The 20942-nt window shown below is 40.8% G+C and overlaps 1 protein-coding gene across 3 annotated transcripts in view; it reads right to left on the bottom strand.

Moving 5' to 3' along the window:
• Window positions 1-15137, bottom strand: part of ddx6 (DEAD (Asp-Glu-Ala-Asp) box helicase 6) — a 35371-nt gene extending 20234 nt beyond the window's left edge. The window contains exons 1-4 of one of the 3 annotated variants that reach the window (XM_078533250.1): window positions 14921-15137; window positions 12215-12381; window positions 6053-6507; window positions 697-760 (exon numbers count right to left, since the gene is read on the bottom strand). In XM_078533250.1, coding sequence (XP_078389376.1) covers window positions 697-760; window positions 6053-6261 — 273 coding nt within the window. In that variant the 5' untranslated portion in view covers window positions 6262-6507; window positions 12215-12381; window positions 14921-15137. The remainder of the gene's footprint in view (window positions 1-696; window positions 761-6052; window positions 6508-12214; window positions 12382-14920) is intronic. The other 2 variants (XM_078533255.1, XM_078533240.1) reach the window with 2 other exon arrangements.
• Window positions 15138-20942: the final 5805 nt, after the last annotated feature.

Below are 20942 nucleotides of genomic sequence, written 5' to 3'. Positions count from 1 at the left end.
GATAAGTACTAGAAAAGGAAAATTAGCATCACACTGCTTGTGGCTTGGTGAAATTAAACAAGTTATCTTTTCTTCCCCTCTGCACAAGATCAGGAATCAGCATAGCAACTTCATGCAATCCTGATCAAAACTGGTTACTAATAAACATTTAACAAAATTGCAAGCAGTGAAATTGTGAAATTACATTCCGTGAAGAGCACAACATATCTATAAAGCAACAAGTCAAAATTTTCAACTTATGGAAATAAGTTCAAAGGATTCTAGATCAGAGAACACTTTAAGCACAACAACTGGTCTGGAGCCTAAACCTGCCTTAGAGAGAAACACAACTTAGCCAGTACTAAATTCCAAACTCTGGGAGCAGCATCATTACCAAGTCTGCCAAAAGCCATTTCCACATTCACAGTCACAACTGCTCCAATGCAAATGAAGTTCTCAATAGCTTGGTCCAAAGGAAATGAGAAATTATAAACAGGCTCTAAAATTAGGTGGTCCTTATCCTTTATAATATTTGGTTGGGAGCGGGGTAAGAGGAAGACAAGTACAGTCTCTTGAAAATAAACCCTAATCACTATATCCCGGTTGACACTGCAATGCTTGACACAATTTCTGAAAAGGCACAAAATAGTTCGAATTCAAACAATTTCCAGCAGAGACCATGAATGAATAACGCAGATGGAATACTAAAATTCTTACCGAAGTTTTCATCCTCCTGTCTTTTGGAGGTAATTTTAAACTTTTCTTCCAGTCATCACCTGGTCTACAGAGGATGATAGATAGAGATTATATAAACATTTACTCATTACAGCATAAGTACTATCCAAAGGGAAAATGCAGTCATTAAATTTAATCCATAAATTGAATAAAAATCAGACCCATTCACAAGGATTTGCTGTTGCTCTAATAAGGCTCCAAATATTACGACAAACTTCAGATACAATGTCCAAACTGGCCATGCTGAATTTCAAATCTGATGCAATAGTAAGTTCATTTCTTTTTAACACAATGAATTCTCTTCTCAAGAAACCCAAATTATGTGGGCCTTAAAAATAATATTCAATATCAAATAATTTCCAAAATCTTAAAATTCAAAACTGAAACACCTGAATCACTGTTGAAAATACAAACTTAACATATGTTGATTTTTAAGGGAGTTGGATTAGATTATTTAACTACAACTGGACATTGACAATCTAAAATTTATCGTATACTTATACAACTGGTAAAGTTCTGTATGATTGTTTAACATAGTAATTATGCTACTTGCACAATGGAGATGTGTCATACAAAAATCCCTTAGTGCAAGTTTTGGTGTCAGAGGTTAATTTTGAAAGGAAGTTGGAAGTCAGTGGGTAATTGAACAAACTGGTGTGGCACTGAGGCATAAAGAAGTTTGAATTTCACTGTGCAGTGACAGCCGACCTCAGCAAGGGTGGAAATGGTAAACTGGGGCTATAATCAAATTATTTCCTTTTTGGAACAGTCGGATAAAGAGAACATACTGATCTTAAGAGATGTAAAAATTGGCCACAGGTACCAATGGAACTGTACCGCGGCACATAATATTGCATTAATACCTTCTGAGGTTGGGCTTGGTATGAGGTTGGGAAAGGCGGGGGGCGGCACAAATGCTAGCAGTAATTCTCTTTTCTATCACTTGTACACTTCAGAATTATGAAGTGAGGAAGGATAGTGGATTCTACAATCTAGTTCACCAGATCATTAACAATACAGAATGCAGTGATTACTACAGGACCCAAACTGCGAATACTCAAATAAATGGGCAGAAAACAACTCAAAGGGGCTAACTGGTTTGCTTGTAAATGGTCAACAATGGTTACATGAAGGACAATGATACAATATTATATAATGACAATGAGCTTATAAAATGGTAGAGCACGCTTGAGGGGCCGAATGGCCTACTTCTGCTCCTATTTCATATGTTTATACATAAGTAGGTGGTACAATAGATTTTTTTTAAATTAAAAAGTTTTTTTTAAAATAGCTTTTGCAATCTTTGTCATTGCAATCCAAATTCCTGCACTTCTTTTAGAAACTGCAGAAGTTGAACCTCAGAACCTGTTTGGAGAAAGGTTTAGGAATCACTCAGTCTTAACAATACTCAAATGTTTCCCTAATTTTTTTGAGTGGTGGAGAGGAATGGGAGAAAGAATTGAATAAATCACCAACGGGAACTGGATTTCTACCATCTGGTTTGTAACATTAAGTGCTTTACGGGATCAGATATTTCAACATAGAAATAGGCCCATAGGACCAACGTGCCTGTACATGGCTTCCCCACTAGAAGCAGCTAATCTAATTCAATTTCCTTGCTCATTCCCATATTTTTTTCTTCCAAGTGTTTAGTTATAAATCCCTTCATATTTTAAGTAAATCAGCTTCAATAGCCACACATAATAAAGCATTCCATATCCAAATAACCGCTTGAAAAAAATTCTTTCCTCCCCAATACGTTACTAGCAAAGGTAATGAATTTAAGTCTGCTTGTTTCTGATCAAGGGAATTTAACTTATTTATGAATTAAAATTACACAATAAAAGCTGCCTATTGCAGTTTAGCAGGGCAAAGGGTTTTTACTACAGGACAAACAATTGCAGCAAGATTCAGTGCAGGTTACTTAAAGATTTCTCACACCTGCAAACTTCAAAAAGATACAACCCTATTTCTTTTCCCCACTCCTTCACAGATTTTTTGGATATAAAACTCTTCATTGCAATTGGCTATGAAATTGAACGCTAAAGGCATAAAATGATTATGAAGACAGTGGTTCACATATTCAGTAGTTCTAATGTGTGGACTAGTTCCAACGTGTTGAATGAACGCAATAGTCATCTGGAGGAGGAGAAAATAGACACTGGGAATTTTCGGCATGTTAGTTTGATATCGATTGTTGGAAGGATACTGATAGCAGTATGCCTTTATGATCACCTAGACAGATCAATTTCAGCATAACCTTGAGAGACAGAGAGCATGCATCACCAATCTGACTGAACTTAGAGAAAGTGACCAAATTACTGCTCTTTGCCAACTGTTTGTCTGGACCTTGATTTCCTGAAAACTTTCAATCAAATGCCACACAGGCAACAATTGAGAAAAAATTGCATCAGATGAGATTGGCAGTCAGATATTAAGCTGGATGAATAAGTAGCTGAAATCTCTTTTAAGGGTTGGAAATCACAGCAAGGGAATTTATTTTCCTGGGTTGTTTTGGTGCGTTTTCAGGGCAGGGGCTGGGTCCTGGTTGAAGGACTACAACTTCTGGTATTTCTGGAATTCCAGCACAAGTGCAGCATGCAGACAGACTGTACATGCTCAGTTTCCAGCGTTGAGAGCTGCAAGGATTTGGCACTGCCCCTGCATGGGGAGTGTGGTGTGAAACAACCACCAATGGCCCGGGGTTGCGATGTGATAAACGAGCCAACACAAGATTAGTCGGGTGCTGAAAAGGCGACAGCGGAATATTGTTGTTAGCTTTGTATGCAGCTGGGGCTCAGAAGCCCGTCTGGAACTGAAAGGGCGACAGGAGGTCGCTAATGCCATGCAGCTGGGGATCACAGAAGCCTGTGGGGAGCTGGGGCTAAGAGTAGCCCAGGAGCAGCTCTTGGCAGCAGCGTGGCTGAGGAGCTGGGACCGTGCCTGTGTTTAGGTGCTGGAGTGTAGCCTGGCCAACACAGTGGGATGCAGTTTCAGAAGTAGAAGTAGAAGGAGGCAGCTGGATCTGGAACCAGATATGAGAGGGATCTGGAATAGTGTGCCTTTTGGTGAGATTTGTACTTCTGGAACTTGGGGTGGAGGTTAGCTGCTGTTGGTTGGGGAAATCAGACTAGCTCTTTGAAGGGGAGGAACTGAAATCCCTCGTGAGGAATACTGTTTTATAAGAATTTTTTGTGGCCCATAGTAATCACTGATGTCCAGGTTGGATCTGTCTTGGGCGGTGTCTGCCATTTAATGTGCAGTTTGTGTTGTGTTCAACCACAGTTCGCCTGTTCATTCATATTTAACTCGTTAATTCTGCATGTTAGAGTATAAAACAGATAGTTCCGAAGAAATCATATTGGACTTGAAATGTTAAATGTTTCTCTCGCCACAGATTCCACCAAAGCTGCTGAATTTTTCCAGCACTTTGTTTTTATTTCAGATCTCCAACATCGGCAGTCAAGATATAGTATTGGTTATTTGTTCTGTTGACTCTGGAATAGTAAAACTTCTTCTGTTTCTTTAAAACTGAAATCTCGCGGCTTTATTCTCAGACTAAATTTGAAATCCCAGGTATTTACTAACAAAAAGATTACTGGTCCCGAACCTGATCCTAGTAAAATTGCAGGTCTTGTCCAGGATTGTGACAACAGCCAGGTCATGAATGGAGATCCTCATTACAGATCAAAAGAGAAATCAACAGACAGTTTGGGAAAGCCATAGGTGATAGATCATTGAAGATGATGTCCAATGTTCAACAATACCACTTTAGAACTATAGTTCTTACTAGATTCTCTGTACAAAACCTCAGTACAGCATTCAGTTCTGTTACTTATATATAGTAGGACAGAGGCACCCTAGATAGGCTACAGAGGGGGACCAAATATTAAGAAATAATTAAGGAAAGAGAAAATATTACTTTGTCTTAGTGCTCTGATTTATCAGGATAAGATCAAAGATTTTCATCACAGAAATGCAGGCATATAAATGAAAGGACTAAATTCTATTCTGTGGACTGCTCACTGGAGATGGGACTGGAGTGGCAGGACTGCAGACATGTTTATGAAATACTTAGGTAGAAGAGTTAGGTTAGATGTTACAAGTATTGTTTGCAGATAAATATGATCCTATAAAACAGATTAACCAGGCAGGTGCCATGTACAAATGTCTTCAAAAAGGCAGCAGGACAAGTTATAAAGAGAGGAAGTCATTTCCAGTTATGGAAGTAAAACTGCAGCTCAGCTGCAATTAGATTTGAGAGTTACCACAACCTCCTGGAGCTTCCAGCTCAGGACTTTTGTCTGTCCTCGAGGACAGCATAACTCAGATACAGGATGGGACAGGTATGATTAAGAGGATAGTGCTTCTTAAACAATCCTTCTTTTCATTTGAGTTTTTGAAATAAATGATTTAATTAGTACTTCTTAAAAAAAATACGATGGAAAAAACAAATCAATTCTAACACCTTTATAAAATCAACATTTTTGCTGCTATCAGGAGCAGGCTTGCTACTCAAACAGTACAAAGAGAAGAAACCATGTGAGATGAACTGACTGATTGCTAAAGTATTCTAGGACATGGGCTGTCTCTCAATTTTAATTTATCTCACTCAAAGTAGGATGGTCTCTCCAAGTTAGAGATCAGTAATTTCATCGGTTTAAGCAAACCAAACTGTTAATTAGCATTGCTTAGACTTCTTTATAAATGACATCTGCAACAAAAAGCCAGATAAAATTTCCAACTAAACAGTGCAGATTGCCGGTACCCCTGCTGTATACAACAGCAGAGTAGAGGTGGCAGCTGCAGCTCAGTTGCTACACTCTTGCCAGAGTGACAAGATTGTGGATTTAAATGCCACTCCAAGTGTTGCAAGGTTGAGGTGTCATTTTTTTTGGATGAGACATTAAACTGAGGTCTTTTATAGCCACCCGAGATGGTAGACAAGATCACAGGGCATGATTTCAACGAGGAGCAGGGGAGCTCTCTTTGGTGTCCTGGCCATTATTTATCCCTCAACCTACAGCTCCAAAACAGATCTCATCATTATTTCATTAATATTTGTGAGACCTTGCTGTGGAAAATTTAGATGTCATGTTTCCCTACATTATACTAGCAATTATATTTCAAGAAAGTATTTCATTGGGACATTCCAAGATGATAATTGGCACAATATAGACAAGCTCTTTACCTTCCACATTTGGTGCTATAGCAAGCATCCCAAAATGCAGTAAATCAGGAGCCCAGTTTTGAAAAGTAGAGACATTCATTAAGGAAAAGAAAAATTGGCAAGCTTATTCCACAATTAGAACATACGATGGTTTAAAAAGATACTTACTTAATAGTACTGCTGGTTGTATGTGCTTGCTGCTGAGTGCCATTAAGTGTGCTGGCATTCTTTAGCTGCTGTAGCTGTTGGTTGGTCTGTGAGACTTGCGGTGACGGGACTCCTCCCGGGCCTGCACTGGGTTTCAGTGGGCCTCTCAACTGCCCATTCTGAGTAGACAAACCCATAATAACGGGATTTTCCGTCCTGGCTGTGGTCATTGTATTTATATATGTATATATGCAGTTTACAGCCCAAGGTTCATACAGAAACTGTAATAGTTTAAACCTCTTCAAATGAAGAGATAATAAAGTCTGCTCAATATATACGAGTCCTTTGTTGCAATCAAGGCAAGCACTCGTAAGAGTCTTTTAAAAAGTCAAGCAGTCACTTGCACTGATGCTTATTAGACAATACTTTTCACATAAATCCTTTTCCATAAAGGTCTTGTGCGTATTCACTTCCACCTGCAATACAATAAAAAGCAATTTAAAAAATAGGTTCAAATGTTAGTTCTGAAGCTTACTTCACTGGAACAGTAGTTTTTCCATTCTCTTTGACAACCAAAGTTCAGGCTAGTGGTTGCTGTCTAAATGAAAAAGTTTACTTTTAAACGAGGAGGATCATTACTACAGTTGCAAGGTTCAACATTCCCAATACACTTTGTTTACCATACCACACTGGGGAACAAGAGTTGCATATTTTGGCCAATTCCATTTCCTTAATAGAGGTAATGGAAATACAGATGCAAGATTCAGCACTATCAGTCACTCCTCAGCAAACACAATGCAATCACCATTAAAGAGTTTTGGATTTCATGCACAGGACTGTCCCACATTTAATTAGCAGGGCTATTTTTCCTGAATATTTATTCAAAATGCAAAACATAGAACATACGTCACCACACTCCACTATCTTTGATGCCATAATCTCCATTAAAACCAAACCTTCCCACTCTCCCTATCCCCCTAGTACTGCTCTCATCTCCACTCAAGTCCAAGAAACACAAACTTGAACAGATATAGCAGGCAGCTAGTTTGGCTATTCACCACTAAATCTGGTGAGAACATAAAGCACTATCGCACCCCACTCTCATCTGCCAAAACTGTTCATTACTGCAGGGTCATTTTTGGTTTCAAAGACAATTTCCCAGCTTCTTTCTTCCATTGCAAACCATCTTCTTAAGCCACTCGCCCAGACTCCTTCACCCTCACTTCCAACAAGTGCAAAGAGTTCGACTTCTTTGTCGCCAAGATTGAGTCTATCAATAAGCTGCCTCTGCCACTTCTCTTCCTTCCCCAGTCCACCAAGCCAAAACACCCCCAGCCCTAGCGCTGTTCATTAATTTCTCTATTACCCCTCATGCCCACTCTTCAGCTCATCTTGCCCATGAGATCCACCTCCTGCTTCCTTGACCCTATACCCGCCAAACTGCTGGCCTTTCCTTATTTGTTCTCATATTAGCTGATAGTGTTATCAACTCTCACCCCGCAGGTATTATTTTACTCTCCTTCAAATCTGCCATCACCCCTCCCTTCAAAACCCTACCCTTGAACCACCATTCCCTCCAAATTCCTTGAATGTGCTGTTGCTTCCCTAACCTATGTATACCTTTCCCAGAAAGGCATGTTTGATTCCCTCGAATCAGGTTTCCATCGCTGCCACAGTACAGAAACGACTCCAATCACTGTCAAAAATGACATCCTGAGAAAAAGGTAAACCATCACCCCTCATCCTTCTCGCCCTGTCTCCAGCCTTTGACACAATGACCATGCCATCCTCCTCTTAACATCTTTCCATTGTCGTCTAGCTGGTTGGGACTGCACTGGTTTTATCCAGTTTAGAGAATCACCTACAATGGTTCCTATTCTCCCTCCTGCACAGTTCCCTCTGGTGTTCCCAAAGGATGTATCTTGGACACCTAACTCTCACCTACACACAGTCCCTCACAACATCATTCAAAAAGAATATCAAGTTTCCACATGCAAAGTGATGTAGCTGTGCCTCATCACCACCACCTCTCTCAACTCCTCCATTATCTTGAAATTATCAGACTGCTTAGCCAACACCCAGTAGTGGATGAGCAGAAATTTCCAACTAAAAATATTACGTCAAAGTTATTGTCTTTGGTCCCTGCTTAAAAAACTCCATTCCTGAGCTCCTGATTCCATCCCTCTGGTTGAACCAGGCTTTTCTCTAAGACCACTAATTTCCACCTTCATAAGGTTACCCAAATCCAGCTCCATCTTGCTGCTGAAACTCTCATTTATGCCTTTGTTATTGCTAGACTGGAGTATTTCAACACACTCCTATCTGACCTCCCACATTCTACCCTTGAGATTGTTCAAGCTTCTGCTGCCTGTGTCCTAACTTACGCCTAAGTCCTACTCATGTTTCACTTGAGCTTGCTGACTTACACTGGATCCCAGTTAAATAACCCACCGATTTAAAAAAATGATGTGCTCGTTTTAAATCCTTCATGGCCTCCTCTTCTCTAATCTCCTTCAGTCCTACATTCCCGATATATCTGTGCTTCTGAATTTCTGGCCTCAGGCAACCAATTTTAATTGTTCCACCATTGGTGACTGTACCTTCAGCTGCCATGGCCCCAAGAACTGGAATTTCCCCCCCGCCACCCCAATCTGAGCTACTACGCTGCTCTTTTCTTCCTTAAAACCTACCTCTTTGATCATTTACTCTAATATCTCCTTATGTGGCTTGGTGTCAAATTTCATCTGATAGTGCTCCTGCGAAACACCTTGAGACATTTTATTACATTAAAGATATTACATAAACACAATTATCAGCAGTTAGGGCAAAAGAAACCAAGAAATAAAAGTGATATGTTGACCACATCTTAAAATTTCCATGAGTCTCCTGGATTCAACTTCAGTGTAGTCCACCTTTGGGAACAAGAGACCAGAAAAATACATGTTCTCATTCTTAAAAAGCAGTGGTCTTGCAAAGTAATGACAAGATAACAAATATGGACCTTTTTTGGAAAAGTGGCTATGTTTGCCTCTAAAAACATGAATAATTTACCACCGTTATCTTGAAGACTCTGCACTCTCACAAATCGAGAGAACTGAACTATAATGCAAATCCACTTAAAATAATAAGGCAAGAAATTTATTTGGGTTCCATATACAGAATTTTCCAATGTTAAATCACAATTAATTGTTGGAATCTTCCATGATTTCAAAGCTGAACAAGGTCGTATTACTGACAACTGGCCCAGGTAAGTGTCAAAACTTCTGATAAAGGAAAATTGTCATTTCATTTAGAATATAATCTTAAGGGATTTTCATAGCTTTCCTAACTCAGAAGGGAGACTGCACAAGACACAGCTCAATAATTCTGGCTAGCTTGATTTCAGAATAGAACTTACAAATACTTGAAGTATTTGGTCCAAGCATCAATTTCTCTACATTCCAACAATGACCACACTTCAAAAGTATTTCAGCACATCCAGTTCATGAAAGGTGTTCTATAAATATAAGTCTTTCTTTCATCTAAATACTAAACATTACAATACAGCCAATATATTTTAGTTTTGGAAGGAAGTCTACATCAAAAAAATTAAACTTGAAAACAAAGTTAAGGTGTGAAGTCTAAAATTAACTTACAACTGCAGTAGAAATAAGAAATGACAAACAAAAGAAAAAATACCGATAGGAAGATATAAAATGAGACTAGAAAACAGATATGATGTTGGGAATAGGGTCACCAAGTTTTGGAGCCTTGATTATACCTTGGGAGAACAAAACTAATTGTTTTAGTGTAGTAATTCTACATTCCCAGTCCTTTCACAGCACCATTAAACTCAGCTGTGGAACACAGACCTCGGAACAATGAATTTCTGATAAGCAGATAGATTCAAATTTAGACTCAACTACCAACTGACAAGCCAATGGTCAATTAAAAACAAATGCACCTTAAATAGAATTTTTAGTAACTCCTGTCAAAAAACTTCATACATTAGAGTATAGGAAGTATGTATTGGCAATGGAAAATATAATCATCGAATGATAACAGCAGTGGTCATTCAGCCCACTGCCTCTGTGCTAGCTCTGTGAAAGAGTTACTCTATTAATCCCACTACCCTGGCCTTACCCAAAAGGCCTGCAAGCTTTTTTTCCCCTTTTTAAGTATTCAACTTTTCTTGAAAGTTATTATTAAAGCTGCTTTCACTTCCATTTCAGGCAGCGTATTTCAGATAAGTCACTGTATAAAAAAAATTTCATGTTGCTTCCGGTTCTTTTGGCAAACACTTTAAACTGGAATCCTCTGGTTACTGAACCTGTCATCACTGGAAACAGTTTCTTCTCACTTATTCTTATCAAAATCCTTCATGATTCTAAACACCTCTGTTAAATTGCCCCTTAACATTCACTGCTCTAAGGAGAGTAATCCCAGCTTCCCCATTCTCTCCAGATAACTGAAGTCCCTGGTACCATTCAAGTAAATATCTTCTGCACCCTCTCCAAGACTTTGACTGTGTATTGTTCCACCACAGTGATCAGACTGTTGTCATCTGTATCCCACTCTAAAAAGCAACATCTCCATCTATCACCCTGTGACTTTTAAGTCGCATAAGTCTGGGCAACAAAGGTTGATTGGTTACATCTCAATTTCTTTTCATAGTACCCACTGTGACTAAACTGACTGATCATTAGAAATTTGCAACTGACTTATGTAACACTGTGCTCAACACATTTTTTTAATCATTGAAACCAGCCCACTAACCCTTCCAAAGCAAAAGGAAGGAAACTGCCAGAAGGGCAAACTTGTGCACACAGCAGACAGCTCTGCACTTGTACGCATGCCCGGAGCTTTGCTCCCAGTGTGTAAATTTCCATGGGCATGCAGGCTGAATTGGTGACAGCATTAATACTTTAAATCTCCAGTTTATAATGTGCTCAAGAATTTTAACATTTTCTAAGCATTTTTTTTCAAACTGCACACATCAAGCCTAAGCAATGAGTGTATGTCCCTAAAGAGTTCTCACACCATTGTATTCAGATTGGAACAAGCTCCAGCATTATGTGGTCACTTTTGCATCACTATCAAGTGATTTTTCTCCTCACAATAAAACACAAAAATATAGTATAATTGTACTGTTAGCCTTAACGAGTGATGCAGTCATTTGGTAGTACGGAACTTTAGTGCTGCTGAAAAGAGATTTTTGTCAAAGCTTTTCTTCTTGCACTCATCAGGACAATTCACAAGAAAACACTAATGTCAGGGAAACGACATATTTACACTGTATGAGAAGAGTGCTGACTGGTTGGCAAATAAACTGATTGATAGAGGCATTGCCATGGAGAACACACCGAGTGCAAGGCAAAAAGCTTCAACAAAAAATGTCTTTTAGCGATTCAGTCATTATGAGGGAAGACTTATGGATCGAGATGCACCTAGCTGAGAGAAATTTTAATAAAAGGATCTTTCACCTCTCCAATGTCAGCCCTTACATCTTGTCTTTTATCGATGGATTGACTGAGGAAGAGCATATTTAAGGACCAGGATCTCAATCCTGAGACTGTCATGGTTTAGCAGGCAGAAGTGATGCCTCGCTCCAACATGCTTCGGAGACTTGGGACAACCTACAGCAAATATCTCAAAGCACTGGAGAAGTACCACCAGTGAGTCCTTAGCAAGATCCTCCAAATCCAACTGCAAATCAGTCCAACAGCAGTATCCTCTCCCAAGCCAACATGCCCAGCATCTCGGCGCTAATCATTCAAAATCAGCTCTGATGGACAGGACATGTCATTTGTATATCTGACAACAAACTCCCGAAGCAACTGCTCTACTCAGAACTTGGTGATAGCAGGAGACTTCCAGGACAGTGGAAATGCTTTAGGATGTCCTCAAAAGGTCAAACATCCCTGCCAACTCATGGTAGGTTATGACTTGTGACCAAGCAAAATGGAGAAGGTTCATTCAGGAAGGCAGTGAATACATCAGGACAGTTCGTCAGGAACATGCAATGACAAAGTTGAGGCATATGAGAGCACACAAACCTCCAAAAAAACACATCTACCCAATCCTTGAAGAACCACCTGCCCCGCACATGGCAGAGATTGCAGATTGTGCATTCGACTTATCAGCCATGTCAGAACCTATCAAACTGGAATGGAAGCAGCCCAACTTGGAACTGTATTACCGTACCTTCACTGTCACCGAGTTAAAATACTGGAACTCCCTTCCTAATGGCACTGTGGGTGTATTTACACCACATGGACTGTAGCAGTTCAGGAATGCAGCTCACCGTCACCTTCTCAAGGGCAAATTAAGGGTGGACAATAAATGCTGGCCCAGCCAGTGACATCCACATCCTGCAAACGAATAAATAATAAGTCATCCTCAAACCAGAGGGACTAAGAAGGGCAGAGATGCTGGGGCATTGGAAGCCTTGGTACCTTGCTCACAGCCACTCTCAAAACATGTGCGTAGACAATACATGGGTACACAATAGAAAAGGGTGAACAGGCTGGTTTTCTTTCCTCGAAGCAAAGGCAGCTTGAGGTCATTAAAATTATGTAAAAGGTTTTAACAGAGCGATTGCTACCACTTGTGAGGAAGAGCATAGCTATCTAGATAGTCATCAAGAAATCCATTAAAGAATTCAGAAGAAACTTCTTTACCCAGAGTGGTGAGAATACAGAACTCCCTACCACAGGGAGTGACTGAAGCAAACAGTATAGATGCATTTAAGGAGAGGCTATACAACATATGATGGAGAAGGGAATAGAGGACAATGATGATAGATTTAGAGGAGGCATGACAGGAGAAGACTTGAGTGGAGCATAAACACCAGCATGGTCTGGTTGGGCCAAATGATCTGTTTCTATGCAGCATATCCTATGTACTTTAATGAGAACTTGCAGGCTATTTCGACACCTTCCCAGTACACAAATTGCTTGCCCACTTTAATATTATTGGCCCAAGTCACATTATCAGTTACACCACTTGTGTTGGACACAGATTTTTAATCATTAAAACCTGTCCATTAGCCTGCTCCACTGCAAAAGGAGCTAATAACTGCCAATTAAGGGCAAAGCTAAACAAGTGTCTATGCCAACCTTGGATTACTGACTGCTCGTGGCCTAACAATGCTTTAAAATAGCATTAGCCTAAACAAAGCTAATTAATATAGAATAGAAAATACAATTTAAACAATTTCTGCCTCCGATAACTGAAGTATCCAACAGTTGGAATTAAACAGCTTAAACAAATCACAGAAGGCATTTCTTGCTCAAACTGACTATTCAAATTAGACAACCTCAAAATTAACAGTCTATACAACATATCAACTACGCATCAACCTGCCAAAATACAAGACGTAATCATGTAAAAGGGATTGTAGCAAAAAAAAAATTACTTTTGAGTGAGAGTCTGCCTCTTGAACTACCCACCCACCCTTTATAAATTAATGCCTTATGAAAAGCAGACTAATGATTCAATTTTGTGTCTAAACTCTGGATTTCACTCCTGAACCTCTCCACCTCTCTTTCCTCCTTTGAGAGGCTCTTTGCCCCATCCTAATAACCTCCTGGTGAGGCTCAGGGGTTATTTCTGTCGTATATAATGCCGCTGCGAAGCACCCAGGGATGTTTCATTACGTCTTTAAAAAAAAAAGGCGCTGCAAGTTACTATTTTCATATCGAAACAGAAAATTCCTCAAACCAGTCGACATTAAACTGCACAAACACAGATGACGTTACACGTATCAAAACTATACGTTAAAGACAGCAAACTTGGACAACGTGAAAATCAGTTGAAATATAATGCGATAACTCCCTTTTCCAAACAGATCATATGAGCACAGAAACTTCAAATCACAAGGATTTTCTTCCAACAGCCATTTCAAAGAGGCAGAATTGCAAACGCAATCTGGGTCACTACCTTTTTTTTTTGAAGAGTTTGAATTAAAGTATCGATATTCACACACACACACACACACCCCAAAAAAAAACAAATTTTCCCCCCATAGTTTCTCATCCCTTTTTCTGGAATAATGGGGGAGGTTTTATTTTTAATCCCTAAAGGCCCAACACCATCTGTCACATTGCAGTGACATAAGCAGAAGGCAAAACTATATAGACTAGAAAATGTAGTTCCAGAGAGTAAACAAAACAACAACAGAGATAAAAAAAACAACTCCATGCACCTCATTTAAAATAAAATTATAGATATTGATATACACTTTTACCAGCTGGCAGGCTGAGGGGGGGGCGGGGGGTGAAGCTGCAGGTTTTTGGTTTTAAAACAGGGGAAGGAGGGTGAAGCCGAGGAGGAAATGGGTCAATATTTACACCAATTCCCCACATCAAAACTCCGGCCTCCATCTACCTCCTGTCACCCCCGACTAGAGAGAGAGAGAGAGAGAAAAGCACCAACCCCAACATTTCCCCCCCGCCAAAAATATTCACCCCCCCCCCCTATACACACACACACACACACAGAGGGGGAGAGGAAATCTCGACTCACTTGTCAGAACAAATTTGCAATTTCAAAAAAAAAAAGATATTTAAAAGGAAGCCAGATGTAAGTTCGCGAAAAAAAAAACAAAAGCTCTCCCAAAAAAAAACAAGATACGATTTAACTCGACGCACTAAATTTTAAAACAAAAAAAAGAGATGGATTAAACACCGTTAAATTTAAAGACACCAAAACAAGAGACTTTTCGGGCCTTGCAGCAAAAGCAACGGCCAACGGAAGAGAGAGAGAGAGAGAGGGAGGAAAAAAAATAATCAACTTCCTACGCAGCTTCATAAATAAAAGCCGCCGAGCGACCATCCCCAGAAATAAAACCACATCCCGGCCCCTGACACCCTGACAAAAGAGTGAAGGATAAAATATCGGTGAACGAACCCGCGATGGCGGCGATTTCTCTCCGATTCGCCTTATGTTTATTCGCTTTTTTTGTCTGCCCGATTCCAATATGGCGTCTCCCCCCACGGCCCAACGTCATCGGCCGAGCCCGAATAAATCAGTCGACTTTTAAAGCCACCCGGCCCGCTAAAACATCTGGGTTACCTCATCAAACTCGATAAATCGACTATAAACTGTAGAAATATGTCGCCAGTTTGTGAATTTAATTTAGGTTTATAAGTGGGGCGAAAAAAAAAAATTGTCTTGTCACGTGACCTAGCCCCCCCCTTCTCCCCCTCCCTCCTCCAACTCCAGGCTCTATGCCTTGACTTTATTCCTTTAAGTTTTTCTTTTGTTATTGTTGCTTTTAATTATATTTTTTTTCTCTCTCTCCCTTCCTAGGTTTGTCATGGTTTTTCATATTTTATTTCCTCTCTCTCTCTCTCTGTGTATTGGTGTTTGTTGATGTTCTTGTTGTTCCCCATTCGCGCCCTCTCCTGGTAAACTCTACTTTTCCTCTCAAGATGTGGCAAGAGTTTGAAAATACAACCGATCCACGTTGAGTGATCTCAATTACACCTTCATTCAGATTCCCCATTCCATTCGAGTATTCTTGACAAATGCTGAAAATAGAGAATAGGTGGGGCATGGAATGATTTGCCACAGGGAGTGTTTAATGCACCTTTCAGAAGTGAATATTTTGGAGTTCAGGTTTAAAGGTAGGGTGCAGGACAGTGGGACTAATGGCTTCGTTTGGTGCACTTAGCACCCCATTCATTCATTCATTCATTCGCCATCCCTGTGCTCCCTAACTTGCATTGGCCCCCAACTAAGCAACATCTCAATTTTTAAAAATTCATTCATAGTATGTGAGCACCACTGGCAAGTAATTAGCCAAATTGCACAAGGGGCCATAGGCAAACTCAGAGAGAGAGAAAGAGAAGTGGTTATATAGCTTGATGGGCACCATTTCACATCAAGCTTAAGCAAGGTAAATCTTCATGAACTACCACAGACAGTATGGGAATTGAACTGAGCTAAACAACCCCAAACTGCTGGCAAAAAAGACTTACATTTATATAGCATGTTTCACAACCACTAGATGTCTCAAAGAGATTTACAGCCAATGAGGTACTTTTTAAAGCATAGTCACTGACTCTGAACACAGGAAACATGGCAGCCAATTTGCACACAGCAAGTTCCACAAACAGCAATGTGATAATTTTGTTTTTATTCTTTCATGGGATGTGAGCATCTTTGTTGCTCATCCCTAATTGCTCTTGAGAAGGTAGTAGTGAGCTGCCTTCTTGAACCTGTGCATTCCATCTGGTGTAGACACTCCCACAGTACTTTTAGGAAGGGAGTTCCAGGTTTTTGACCCAGCAACAGTGAAGGAATGGCAATTTTGTTCCAGTTCGGAATGCTATGTGACTTGGAAGGGAACTTGGTGGTGGTGTTCCCATGCATCTGCTGCCCTTGTCCTTCTAGGTGGTAGAGGTTGTGAGTTTGGAAGGTGCTGTCGAAGAAGGTTTGATGAGTTGCTGCAATGTATCCTGTAGATGGCACACACTGCTGCCACAGGGCATTGGGAGTGGAGTGAGTGAATATTTAAGGTGGTGGTTTGGGTGCTGGTTAATTTGTCCTGGATGCTGTCAAGCTTCTTGAGTGTTGTTGAAGCTGCACTCATCCAGGCAAGTGGAGAGTATTCCATCACATTCCTGACTTGTGCCTTGTGGTAGATAGACTTAGGGGAGACAGGTGGTGAGTTACTCGCCACAGAATTCCCAGCTTCTGAACTGCTCTTGCAGCCACGGTATTTATACGGCTGGTCCTATTAAGTTTCTGGTCAATGATAGCCCTCAGGATGTTGATTCTCATCTTTGTTTTCAAATCCCTCCACAACCCTCTGAGATATCTGCATGCTTCTAATTCTGACCTCTTAAGCAGCGCTGACTTTAATTGATAAAAACAAAAAACTACTGCGGATGCTGGAAATCCAAAACAAAAACAGAATTACCTGGAAAAGCTCAGCAGGACTGGCAGCATCGGTGGAGAAGAAAAGAGTTGACGTTTCGAGTCCTCATGACCCTTCAACAGAACTGAGCAATATCAGGAGAGGGGTGAAATATAAGCTGGTTTAAGGTGGGGGGGGGGGTGGGGAGAGAAGTTGTGGGGGAGTGGGGGGGGTTCTAGGGACAAGCAAGCAGTGATAGGAGCAGATAATCAAAAGATGTCACAGATAAAGGAACGAAGAGGTGTTGAAGATGGTGATATTATCTAAGAGAATGTGCTAATTAAGAATGGATGGCAGGACACTCAAGGTACAGCTCTAGTGGGGGTGGGGTGGAAAGACATAGAGCATTACAGGTATAGATTTAAAAATAATGGAAATAGGTGGGAAAAGAAAAATCTATATAAATTATTGGAAAAAACAAAAGGGAGGGGAAAGAAACGGAAAGGGGGTGGGGATGGAGGAGGGAGTTCAAGATCTAAAGTTGTTGAATTCAATATTCAGTCCGGAAGGCTGTAAAGTGCCTAGTCGGAAGATGAGGTGCTGTTCCTCCAGTTTGCGTTGGGCTTCACTGGAACAATGCAGCAAGCCAAGGACAGACATGTGGGCAAGAGAACAGGGTGGAGTGTTAAAATGGCAAGCGACAGGGAGGTTTGGGTCTTTCTTGCGGACAGACCGCAGGTGTTCTGCAAAACGGTCGCCCAGTTTGCGTTTGGTCTCTCCAGTGTAGAGGAGACCGCATTGGGAGCAACGAATGCAGTAGACTAAGTTAGGGGAAATGCAAGTGAAATGCTGCTTCACTTGAAAGGAGTGTTTGGGCCCTTGGACGGTGAGGAGAGAGGAAGTGAAGGGGCAGGTGTTGCATCTTCTGCGTGGGCATGGGGAGGTGCCATAGGTGGGGGTTGAGGAGTAGGGGGTGATGGAGGAGTGGACCAGGGTGTCCCGGAGGGAACGATCCCTACGGAATGCCACCAGTGGGGGGTGAAGGGAAGATGTGTTTGGTGGTGGCATCATGCTGGAGTTGGCGGAAATGGCGGAGGATGGTCCTTTGAATGCAAAGGCTGGTGGGGTGATAAGTGAGGACAAGGGGGACCCTATCATGTTTCTGGGAGGGAGGAGAAGGCGTGAGGGTGGATGTGCGAGAGATGGGCCAGACTTTAATTGCTCCACCATCGACAGCCGTACCTTCAGCTGCCAAGGCCCTAAGCTCTGGAATTTCCTCACTAAACCTCTTCATCTCTCTCTACCTCGCTTTCCTCCTTTAAGTCACGCCTTAAAACCTACATCTTTGATCATCATCTGACCTAATGTCTCATTCTGTGGCTCACTGTCATTTTTGTGAAGTGCTGGAGATGTTTTATTATATTAAACGCACTATATAAATACAAGCCAATGTGGCTCAGTTGGTAATATGCTTGCCTTTGACTCTTGAATGTTGTAAGTTTAATTCCCTCCCCAGAGACTTGCTGTGAGCTGATGTCTGGTGCAGTACCAAAACAGTACTTTTTGATGAGATGTTAAACTGAAGCACCATCTGCCCTACCATCTACAAGATACACTGCAGGAATTCAATAAGCCTTCTTCGACAGCACCTACCAAACCTACAACCACTACCATCTAGAAGGACAAGGGAAGCAGAAGCAGGGGAACATCATCACCTGGAAGTTCTCCTCCAAGCCACTCATCATCCTAAATTGTAAATATATTGCCATTCCTTCACTGTCGCCAGGTCAAAATCCTGGAATCTAACAGCACTGGGTGTACCTACACCAAATGGACTGCAGCGGTTCAAGAAGGTAGCTCACTACCACCTTCTTGAGGGCAATTAGGCATGGGCAAAAAATGCTGGCCTAGCCAGTAACACCCACATCCCATGAATGAATTTTTAAAATATTTGCATGTACAAGATCCGATGATGCTATTTGGTTGAAGAATACGGGTGGCCTCCCCAGTGACGTGGCCAATATTTATTCTTCATCCAAAATTATCTGTTCATTGTCATTGCAGTTTGTGGGAGCTTGTTGTACACACATTGCCTACTGTGTTCCTACATTGCACTTCAGAAAGTACATCACTGACCACATAGGAACTGGAGTTTCACTAAAGTAGTGAACAGGAAAATGTCTATGAATGTTATTTATGTGGACTTCCAGAATGCATTTATTAGAGTTCCTCATAAGATATTGGTAGCTAAAGTTGAAGCTCATGGAACTGAAGGCAAATTATTGACCTGATTAAGAAATTGGCTGAGTGGCAGGAGACAAAGAGTAGGGCAATGGACAGGTAGTCCAATTGGCAGGACGTGACATATACTATCCCACAGGATTTGTGGTGGAGCTTTAACTATTCACCGTATTTATTAATGAATTAGATGATGGGATAAAAAACCACATATCCAAGTTTTACAATGGCACAAGGATAGACAGCATTGTAAGCAGTGTAGATGGAAACATAAAATTACAAAAAGGTATTGATAGATTAAGTGAATGAGCAAAACTGTGACAAATGAATTTTAATGTAAGTAAATGAGAGGTCATCCACTTTGGATGTAAAAAGAATTGAAAAGAGTGCCTTTAAATGGTTAAAAGCTAGAAAGAGTGGATGGCACAAAGATAGGTAGGAAAGTAAGTTGTGAAGAGGGCATAAGGAGGCTACAAACAGATATAGATATGTTAAGTGAGTGAGCAAAGATCTGGCAGATGGAGTATAAAGTGAGAAAATGTGAAATTGTCCATTTTGGCAGGAAGAGTAAAAGAGAAGCATATCATCTAAATGGTGAGAGATTGCAGAGCTCTGAGGTGCAGAGGGATCTGAGTGTCCTAGTGCATGCATCAAAAAAGGCTAGTATGCAGGTGCAGCAAATAATTTGGAAAGCTAATAGAATGTTGTCATTTATTGCAAGGGGAATTGAATACAAAAGTAGGGAGGTTATGCTTCAGTTGTACAGGGCATTGGTGAGACCACATTTGAGTACTGTGTACAGTATTGGTCACTTTATTTAAGGAAGGATGTAAATAAGTTGGAGGCAGTTCAGAGAAGCTTTATCAGAAATGAATCACAAATGTCTAGTATACAGGTACAGCAAGTAATTAGGAAAGCTAATAGAATTATTAGTTTAATGCAAGGGAAATTGAATAGAAAAGTAGGGAGGTTATGTTTCAGTTATACAGGACACATTTGGAGTACTGCATATAGTATTGGTCTCATTATTTAAGGAAGGATGTAAATGCATTGGAAGCAGTTCAGAGAAGATTTACCAAACTAATACCTGGAATGGATGGGTTGTCATATCAGGAAAGGTTGGACACACTAGGCTTGTATCTGCTGGAGTTTAGAAGAGTAAGAAGTAACTTCATTGAAACATATAAGATCCTGAGGGGTCTTGATGGGGTGGATGTAGAGAGGATGTTCCCTCTTGTGGGAGAATCTCTAAAAATAAGGGGTCACCTATTTAAAACAGAGATGGTGCAATTTTTTTCTCTCAGAGGGTCCTGAGTCTTTGGAACTCTTTTCCTAAAAAGGTGGTGGAAGCAGAGTCTTTGAATAGTTTTGAGGCAGAGGTCAATAGATTCTTGGTAAGCAAAAGGGTGATAGGTTATCGGGGGGTAGGCGGGAAGCAAATTTCAGGTCACTATCAGATCAGCCATGATCTTATTAAATGGCAGAGCCGACTCAAGGGACTGAATGGCCTCCTCCGGCTCCTTGTTTGTATGTTCATATGTCCAAAGAGCACGGATCTGAGCGAAGGCTCATAAATGGGAGCATAATTAAAGTGGGAGAGAAGGTCAAGATCAGAATGTGGACCTGGGGCAGAGACAGCAATAGATATTCTGTGAACCCAAAATCAACAAAAAAATCAAGGAGTGACGTTTCAGGACAGCAGGTAGATGATTGATTGGTGAATGTCACTGTTGTGTTTTGTTCTCTCTAAATTAAAGCAGTGGGATAAACCTAGAAATGTACTTAGTAGTTTAGTAAATAAAGGCATGGCAGGGCACCTCAGTCCCATTG

This window comes from Cetorhinus maximus, chromosome 2, assembly GCF_964194155.1.
Source record: "Cetorhinus maximus chromosome 2, sCetMax3.hap1.1, whole genome shotgun sequence".
Taxonomy (NCBI): domain Eukaryota; kingdom Metazoa; phylum Chordata; class Chondrichthyes; order Lamniformes; family Cetorhinidae; genus Cetorhinus; species Cetorhinus maximus.
The sequence above is the reverse complement of the archived record's forward strand: the minus strand, read 5'-3'. Positions and strand labels throughout refer to the sequence as shown.